Source organism: Diabrotica virgifera, chromosome 9 (genome assembly GCF_917563875.1).
Source record: "Diabrotica virgifera virgifera chromosome 9, PGI_DIABVI_V3a".
In the NCBI taxonomy this organism is placed as follows: domain Eukaryota; kingdom Metazoa; phylum Arthropoda; class Insecta; order Coleoptera; family Chrysomelidae; genus Diabrotica; species Diabrotica virgifera.
This window is the reverse complement of record NC_065451.1, coordinates 49,437,039-49,447,255: the sequence shown is the minus strand read 5'-3', so window position 1 is coordinate 49,447,255 and position 10,217 is coordinate 49,437,039. Positions and strand designations below refer to the sequence as shown.

The 10,217-nt window shown below is 37.3% G+C and overlaps 1 protein-coding gene across 1 annotated transcript; it reads left to right on the top strand.

Annotated features, from left to right (window-relative positions):
* The first annotated feature begins 3,581 nt into the window (after positions 1 to 3,581).
* LOC114341344 (uncharacterized) lies at positions 3,582 to 8,937 on the top strand. Its single transcript, XM_050660114.1, has 2 exons — positions 3,582 to 6,542; positions 8,932 to 8,937. The coding sequence occupies exons 1-2, from the start codon at positions 3,582 to 3,584 to the stop codon at positions 8,935 to 8,937; spliced, it is 2,967 nt and encodes a 988-aa protein (XP_050516071.1).
* The last annotated feature ends 1,280 nt before the right edge of the window (positions 8,938 to 10,217 follow it).

Here is a 10,217-nt window from a genome sequence, read left to right as displayed (position 1 = left end):
TAGTTTTGTTTTATTTGTGTTTATTGCTAGCCCTACTGCTTCTACACTCTGTTTCAACTCAACGTAGGTTTCTTCCGCTGCATTCATTGTTCTGCTCATTATGTTTATATCATCCGCGTATGCTGCTAATTGGGTAGATTTGTTTGTAAGTATGTTATTTCCGCTTACCGTCAACCGTCTAATTACATATTCAAGAACAAGATTAAAAAACGTTGGAGCCAGTCCGTCGCCTTGTTTCAGTCCTTGCGTTATCGTAAAAGCATCAGTGATCTGTCCTTGAATAAATACTTGTGCTTCTGTTTCTGTCATTGTCATTTGCACTACTCGTATTAATTTTGATATATTAGGTAGAATTGTTCTATCTATTGAATCATAGGCTTGTTTAAAATCTACAAAGAGATTGTAAACGTCCATGTCATATTCCCATGCTTTGGCTAGTATTTGTTTAACTGTAAATAGTTGGTCAATGGTAGATCTATTTTGCCTTGTGATAGATCTCGCCATATTGTATTTCTGTGTTTATGTATATTTACGGTTTGTAGCCAATATTTTTAGTAAAATAATAGTTTTTAAGCGTGTTAAAGGCTTTAAATTTTTCGAAATATGAGGTGTGCAGTATATGGTTCTGCTGTTGACAATATAGCATCAGGCAATTAAATAAAGATTTGTATAACTCTACTGTGTCTAGAAAAAGAAAAATGACAACAATTGTACATTAAAGATGTGTAAGAAGTAAATTTTCTTCGTTGTGTTTGCATTGTCTTTTCTCTGAACATGTCCCAGCTATGACTCTCTTTCTTCTTCTTCTTGTAGTTCCTTCTCCTATCGGAGGTTGGCTATCATCACAGCTATCCGTACCTTATTGGCGGCTCCTCTGAAAAGATCTACTGAGATGCAACTATACCATTCTCTTAAGTTTCTCAGCCAGGAAATTCTTCTTCTACTGACTGTGACTTTTCACAAATTAACAATAATAACTTTTGAACCCTGCAACGTCATTTTTATGAGGATGATATTTCTTAGGTATACATAAGAAAGGTCTTCCAGCATTTTGATTCTTTTCGCACTATTAAAAGCTTGTTTAAAGTCTATATATATTATTAGTTATATGTCGTATTCATAATACATTATATGAATATCTGTAGTGGCTATTTGTTCTAAATCCATTTTGATAATCACCAATTATGTTTTCGGAGTATTCTAATAATCTATTTCGTATACCAGAAAGATTGTTGTGTATTACATTAATTGGCCTATAATTCTGGCATTCCCTCTTATCTCCTTTTTTATATATTGGCTGTGTAAGGCCAACTGTCCATCCTCCGGCATTTGCTCCTTGTTCCATATTAATGTTATTAGGTAATGAATTTTTCCCCACAGTCCGGATCCTCCATGCTGGCGCTTTATTGTTTTTTAGTTTCTTTATTATTTGACCTACTTCTTTCTTTATTATTTGTACCATTTCCTCATAACTCAGATTTGAATGTATAACATATTGTCTTGTTTTGATCACTCATTGTCTGTCTTTAGTTTTTCTACAAAATATTCTTTTCATCTCATTATAATTTTTTGATTTTCAGTTACTAGTTCTCTGTGCTTTCTTTTATGCTTTTATAGAATTTTCTGAATATTTAATATATGTGTTATATTACAATGGTTGCACAATATATTATTTCATATACTTAAGCTTAAATTAACCTAGTAAATAAAACATCTACTAAATTATATTTGAATTTCTGCAGTTCGTTTCATCCGCAAGCACGAGACATTTTGAAAATTTACTACAAGGTGACGTCATGCGCGAGATGTACGAGTTTAGTGCGCGTTGATGTCATATCTTATGCTTCCTTATATCGTGCTAATTATCCCTCTGCCTGTGCTGTTTTGGAGAAGTGGAAATGAGTGGGGCATCTGCGCGGATGGTGGAGCTCGTACGGTTCTAGCTGCTGCTGTCGGTGGGTGCTCGCGGCGTATCATTACACTTTTATAACTGTAATCTTCGTCTTGGCTATGATGACTAGATCATCTGCATATGCTATTACTTGATCTGTAATTTTTTTTTAGCAAAGTGTGTCCTCCTTATTATTACTTCCAATATCAGGTTACACAGTGTTGGGTAAATAGAGTCACCTTGTTTCACGCCTTTGTTTACTTTGATCTCCTTAAGATTTTCAGGTAAAACTGATTTTTGCTGACGGGCTCTTTAGGCTTACTGTTAGCACATATTTTAATTTTTATGGGATTCCAAGTTTCTCTAGCTCTTCCATCATTTTTGTCCAATTAATTGTATAAAAAGAGCTTATAAAATCTAATATTAGGGGCATTTCTCTGTTGTACTTTCTTGATTTTTGAATTATTTTCTCCACTGTATGTATGAAATTAATTGTCGATCTTCCTGGTCCGAACCCGTTCTGATAATCTCCTAAATATTGATTTAGCGCATGATTTAAGTCTCATGTTTAGTATGTTTGCTAGAATTTTATCATCATCATCATCATCAACCCGTACGCGTCCACTGCTGGACATAGGTCTCCCTCAGCTCTTTCCACTCATCTCTATTTTGTGCGGCTTGCATCCAGTTACCGATAACATGTTTCAAATCATCGGCCCATCTGGTTAGTGGGCGTCCTCTGCTCCGTAGTGCTTCTTCTCGCGGCCTCCAATCGACAATACGTTTTGTCCATCGGTTGTCTGGCAATCTGGCGACGTGTCCTGCCCAATTCCACTTAAGCGACGCGATTTTTTGGACAGCGTCTATTGTTTTTGTTCTACGGCGTATTTCTTCGTTTGGGATTCGGTCTCTCAGGGAGACACCCAACATCTGGCGCTCCATAGCCCTCTGAGTTACGCGAATCTTGTTCACTACCTTTTTTGTTAGTGTTAATGTTTCGGCTCCATAAGTGAGTACAGGCAACACACCTTGGTCAAAGATTTTCCTTTTGAGGCATATGGGCAAGTCCGATTTAAATACATAGTTAAGTTTACCAAACGCTGCCCAGGCTAATCCTATGCGACGTGGGAGTTCGCACGTCTGGTTATCTCGTCCAAACCGAATTTCATGTCCCAAGTACTTATAAGATGCAATCTGCTCAATATCCATTCCATCAACAACAATATTACGATTTAGCACCAGATTAGTCATTATTTGCGTCTTGTTGATGTTTGTTAGAAAATCAAATTCGGGTTGATTTCGCGCCGCGGATCACCTGTGAAGCATTATGTAAAAAAGAAGAAGACTATCATAACCTAAAAAGTCAATCTCTTTTTTCAAGACAGAAATGTTTGTTGTTCACGTTTTCCAGTTGTTGTATTTTTTGTATAAGTAAAGTAAAGTTCTTAAAATAAAGCTCAGGTGAAGGAAATATCGTATTATTTCTTCCGAACTTCTCCGGCCGGCTAATAACGGGTAGACTTTAGCAACGGTGGAACATTTTTGGCGACCGTGACAGAGGTCACGTGAGTTTGTTGGAACTTTTGTTGGTATTTTACGTACATAATTATTGATTTACGAGAAAAAAAAACAGTTTAGTGAAGTCGAGAGAAATACAGTCAGCCAAGGGGCAACAAATTAAAGATTTAAAATGGCTGAGATTGAAGCAAAAAAGAAGCATAGAAAAGTGCTGAGAACAAGTTTTACAAAAGTGGGCAATCGTTTGTACTCTTTGTTTAAAAGAAGTGAGCCCGATTTTGATGCAATTGAAACAGATTGGACGTGTTTTGAATTGAAGTATACTGAACTACAGGTAGCAGACAATGAGATTTATAGTGAAATGTTGGTTGAAGCCACTGAAGAGAACCTTCTTGCTGAGATGGAAGACTGCCATGGATACAAAATGAGGTTTACAGAGTTACACATGTTATTTAAAAGGCTGGTAAATGCTCGTAATGAAGTGAAAGTGGTTGATGACTCTGGTAACTCAGTAAGTTCAGAAGAAGAATTAAAAGGTAAGCGTAGATTTAAGTTGCCCTCTATTCAGTTTAAGCGTTATGATGGAAATATAAAGGGATGGCTACCTTTTTGGTCACAGTTCAAAAATATTCATGATGATTCATTCATAGATAAATGTGATAAAATAGAATATTTGATACAAGCAACTGTTGAAGGCAGTAGGGCTCGACAACTTGTTACAAGTTTTCCTATGGTAGCTGATAATTATAAAAAGATTATAGAGTGCATGCAGGCTAGGTTTGGCAGGGAGGATCTTCAGATAGAAATTTATGTTAGAGAGTTACTTAAGTTAGTTTTAGAAAACTCTATGGCTACTCAAAAGTTAGAATTATCTCTGTTATATGACAGCATTGAAACACAGTTGAGAGCTTTAGATACTTTAGGGATAACCTCGGATAAATATGCCGCAATATTGTATCCATTGATTGAATCCTGTTTGCCACAGGATATTTTGAGAATTTGGCAGAGATCTAGTTTTTGCAATACAGCAAGCTCGGCTGATCGTAATTTAGGATCAAATCTTTCTTTGAATTCTAATATGAATAAAGACACAACTTTGGAATTGAAACTAGTCAACCTTATGAGTTTTTTGAGATCTGAGGTAGAAAATGAACAAAAAATATCTTTAGCTAGCGATGGTTTTGGTTTAGCACAGAATTTTAGTAACTTAAATTTGAAATCTGATAGCGAACATGTTCGTAAACGCAATGTCAAGAGGGAACCTTTATTTTACACTGCTGCTGGTTTGTTAAATAGTACAGATGTTGTCAAATGTTTGTTTTGTGATGGAGCACATGAGAGCACTTCTTGTTTTAAGGCACAGAAAATGAATCTAGAAGAAAAGAAAAATTGTTTGTCTAAACATAAGGCATGTTTCTTTTGTTTGAAGGGGGGTCATCAGGCGAGGAAATGTCGCACACGTTTAAGATGTATTTTATGCAGCAAATCCCATGTTCCACTTATGTGTCCTAACCTTTCTACCAGAAAATTTCCTGATCTGACAGATAAACAAAATGTTGATAATACTCCAAAGGACCAAACTTTAAGTAATTTTACTCACACTCATGTTTTTATGCAAACTGTTCGAGTTAATCTAAAGGGTCCTAATGGTACTTGTGTTGTGAGAGCCTTAATTGACAGTGGTTCACAGAGGTCGTATCTTTTGAAGTCTGTAGCTTCAGCTTTGGGTTTGGAAGCCAAACGAAGGGAAAAAATCGTTCATTGTCTTTTTGGAGGTACTGAATCAAATAGTACACACTTTTGTTATGATGTTTTAGCAAGTCATGGAGACTACACTTATAATATGGAAGTTTTAGATCAGTCGTATATTTGCAACGAAATACCTTCAGCTATTTATGGTCCATGGACCCAGGAATTAAAGTCTTTAAATATTGAATTATCTGATACGGAAGGTAGTGGTCCGATTGAACTTTTATTGGGATTAAATGTTGCTGATATTTTTTATACAGGGAGGCGTCATATATTACCTAGTGGACTTGGAGCTGTTGAAACATACTTTGGATGGACAATAATGGGGAAATCTGCAAATATAAGCCCAGTGTCACAAGCTAATATGACTTGTTTAAGTTTATTTGTTAATCCATCCATTACTGAACTGTGGGAGTTGGATGTTTTGGGGATTCAGGAGCCTAGTGAGAAGAAGTCCAAGGAGCAATTGGCATTGGCAGCGAAGGAGTTATTTTTACAAACTGTAATCATAAACCAAGAAGGCAGATACGAGGTTGGACTTCCTTGGCTGGAAGGGCATCCGTCATTACCAGCTAATTTTAATGTGGCAAAACGTCGTTTACATTCGGTCGTGTCCAAGCTCAAAAGAGATAATCTCTTTTCTCGTTATAATGAAGTATTTCAGGAATGGGAAAATTTGAAAATAATAGAAAAAACAAATAGTGACTCCACCACTGGACATTTTTTACCCCATCGACCTGTGTTAAAGGAGGGATCTACGACCGCTGTGAGGCCAGTGTTTGACGCCTCAGCTAGAGAGAAAAATAAACCTTCACTTAATCAGTGCCTTGAAAAGGGACCAAATCTGATTGAAAGTATTCCACTTTTGCTTCTTAAATTTCGTAAATTTGAAATTGGAGTTGTCTCTGATATTAAGAAGGCTTTTTTGCAAATAAGTGTCAATAAAAATGATAGCGAATTTTTAAAGTTTTTATGGCTCAATGATAACGGTGAAGAAATTGTATTAAGACACAAAAGAGTAGTCTTTGGTGTGAATTGTAGTCCGTTCTTACTTGGGGCTACCATTGATTACCACCTGTCGAAATGCCTCGAAAATTGTTCTTTACCTAATGCTAAATATTCACAGGAAACCATTGAGCGTTTAGCCAAAAGCTTCTACGTAGATAATTGCATTTGTAGCATGACCAACCGAGAGAGTTTAAACACTTTTATTAGGGAAGCGGTTTCTGCAATGTCTGATGCGCAGTTTGATTTACGAGGGTGGGAGTTTTCTGGAAACTCCGACAGTGATAATTTTTATGTAATGGTTCTGGGTCTTAAGTGGTTCACCAAAGGAGACGTTTTGAAAATTAACAGCGATTCTTTGGAACCAGATCTTTCCATTGTGACAAAAAGAAAACTTCTTTCCATGGCACAAAAAATATTTGATCCCATAGGTTTTACTGCTCCAACCACTTTGATACCTAAATTGTTGTTACAGCAGTTATGGGAGAAACAAACACCCTGGGATGATCCTGTTAGTGATGAAGTCTCGGATAGGTTTAAACATTGGGTTGTTGAGTTACCATACCTCTTTAACATTGAGATTCCTCGTTGGATATCATTTGGAACTGCTTCAGAAGAAACTAGCATTCATACCTTTTGTGATGCTAGTCAGCTTGCATATGCAGCTGTGGTTTTTTGTAGAATTAAAAGAGGCGACAAGGTTTCAGTACACCTGCTAGCTGCGAAGTCCAGAGTTGCGCCGTTAAGAAAGCTAACCATTCCACGTCTAGAGTTAATGGGTGCAACTATTGCAGCTAGGCTTTATAGTCAGGTAGAAGAAAACTTCAGTGGAGATTGTTATGAGAAATATTTTTGGAGTGATTCTTCAACTGTCATTTCCTGGATTCAAAGGCAAGATGAGTGGGGTCCATTTGTTTGGAATAGGGTTCGTGAAATAAGAGAATTAAGTTTTACAGATCAGTGGCACCATCTTCCAGGTGTGCTGAATCCGGCAGATCTACCATCTCGTGGTTGTGATTCTAAAACACTTTTTGAGTCAAAATGGTGGGAGGGACCTAGATGGTTATACCAACCCAAAGAAAATTGGCCGACTCAAGTTTTGGAGGTAAATGAAGAAGAAATTGCTAAAGAATATAAGAAGAAAGTGGTAACAACCCTTGTTAATGAAAATCCCGTTGATTTTTGGCACTTATCTTACTTTAGTAAATTTACCAAAACTATTCGTATGATAGCATATATTTTCAGACTAGCTTACAATTTAAAGCATTCAGATCAAAAAATGAAAGGTGAATTAACTGTAGAAGAATTGAGCAAAGGCGAAGAGTTTATTTTCAAGATAATTCAACAAGAAAGTTTTAAAGGGTTGAACGATGAGAAGATAAAATGTCTTAATCCATTTTATGACAAAAGGGGGGTAATACGTCTGAAATCAAGAATAGCCAATAGAGAAGATACCTTAGATTATAGATTTCCAGTTGTCTTACCTGCCAAGCATAGCGCTGTTCATGCTCTCATTATGGATAAGCATAGAAGTTTATGTCATATAGGAACCCAAAGTTTATTAGCCCAGCTGCGTGAAAATTATTGGTTGCTAGGTGGCCGACGCACTGTTAAGTCTGTTATTAAAAAATGTTCAATTTGTAAAAGGTTTGATTCTAAGCCCTACGTTGTACAAACACCTCCGTTGCCAGAGGATAGAGTAAGAGATGCTGTCCCCTTCGAAATCACAGGTGTTGACTTTGCCGGTCCACTATACCTCAAAAGTGGTGAAAAAGCGTGGATATGCTTGTTCACTTGTGCAGTTTATCGAGCGGTGCATATGGAGCTTACTTTGTCGCTCTCTACAATGGCCTTTTTGCAAGTTCTACGTCGGTTCGTTGCTAGACGGGGCCGGCCTAAAATACTTTATAGTGATAATGGTACGAATTTCCGCGGTGCGAAAAATGCATTCGCTAATATAGACTGGGACTTAATCGCGCGGGATTCATCAACGCAACGTATAAAATGGAAGTTTAATCACCCTAGTGCGTCGTGGTGGGGCGGGTTTTTTGAAAGACTTATTGGTATAGTAAAGAACTTATTACGTCGAGTATTGGGACACTCAAGTCTTCACTATGAAGAACTTTTAACATTAATTTGCGATTGTGAGGCAGTGGTGAATTCTCGACCAATAACTTACATTTCTAATGATCCGAACGATTTGATAGCTATGTCTCCGGCCATGTTTCTGCGTGACTTAGCGGGATGTGAAATGCCAGACTGTGATTTGATAGACAATACTTCACTCTCGCGTAGTGCTCGAAACACACAACGTCTACGCGAACAATTACGTGCAAGGTTTAGACTAGAATATCTTGGTCAACTAAAACTTAGGTATCACAAAGGAATAAATTTGAGCGTAAAGATTGGAGATATTGTTTTAGTAGAAAACGTCAATGCTAAGCGTATTGAGTGGCCTATTGGAAGGGTCATGGAACTTTTACCCGGTAAAGATGGAAGTACACGTTTAGTAAGAGTCAAAACGTCGCGAGGTGAACTTCTACGACCAGTGCAGCGACTGTTTCTCTTGGAACGTGAGGGTGATTCCATAGATTTTCCTGATGTTGAGAACTTAGAGACAACCAGTCTCAGCAATTTGAAGTTCATCAAGATGAAACGCGTTCGGGAGTGATATCTAAAAGCAGAGTACCCGATGCGAAAATTACGCGTAGTGGACGTGTTACTAAGAAGCCAGCTCGTTACTTGTAATTTGTAAATTTATTTTCTAGTTTTAATGAGAAATGTTTCATGGTTGATCCCTTTCTCAGGTGGGAGAATGTTAGAAAATCAAATTCGGATTGATTTCGCGCCGCGGATCACCTGTGAAGCATTATGTAAAAAAGAAGAAGACTATCATAACCTAAAAAGTCAATCTCTTTTTTCAAGACAGAAATGTTTATTGTTCACGTTTTCCAGTTGTTGTATTTTTTGTATAAGTAAAGTAAAGTTCTTAAAATAAAGCTCAGGTGAAGGAAATATCGTATTATTTCTTCCGAACTTCTCCGGCCGGCTAATAACGGGTAGACTTTAGCAACGGTGGAACAATGTTAATCTTTAGTCCGACCTCTAAGGAAGCGTAATATAATTTGTTCAACATTATTATTGCATCATCCATACGATCGGCTATAAGGACGATGTCATCTGCGAATCTCAAATGACTGAGCTTCTCTCCATTTATATTGATACCATATTCGTTTAGATCTGCCTTCTTAAATGTGTGTTCTAAAAGGGTTGTGAACAGCTTTGGTGAGATGGTGTCTCCCTGCCGTACTCCTCGCTGTATACAGAATGTATTTGTTTGCTGTTCAGACAGTCTTACGCTAGCCGTTGCCGTTTGGTAGATATATTTGATCATGTTAATGTAGCGATGGTCTATTCGGCATTCTGTCAATGCTTTTAACATTTTCTGCTGGCTTATGGTATCGAATGCTTTCTCGTAGTCCACGAATATCAGTGCCAATGGTTTGTTGTATTCCGCAGACTTCTCTATTAGGTTTTTTATTACCAGTAAGTGGTCGTTAGTGCTATATCCAGATCTAAATCCAGCTTGTTCTCTAGGTTGATAGAAGTCTAACTTAACCTCCAGTCTTTTTTTGATAATTTTTGTGAAAAGTTTATATATGTGTGATAGCAAACTGATAGGACGGTAGTTTTTCAGATCTGTTGTGTCACCCTTTTTGTGTAATAAAACAATGACTGCATTGTTCCATTGAGAAGGAGTTTTTCCTTGGTAAATGCATTGGGTGAAAAGTTTAGCCAAAGCCTGGATAATTTTATTTTCACCTTGTTTGATTGCCTCGATTACTATTCCGTCATCGCCAGGGGATTTATTATTTTTCATTTCTGAAAGTGCCTTTTTAACTTCATGTGGTGTTACTTCTGGTATTAATTCTGATCCCTGGTTTGTGATTTTGTTCAGGGGCTGATCTTGCCTTTCGTTGGTGCTCTCATACATTTCGCGATAAAACGATTCGACAACCTTGAGGATTTCGGCTTTATCCGTTACAATATTGCC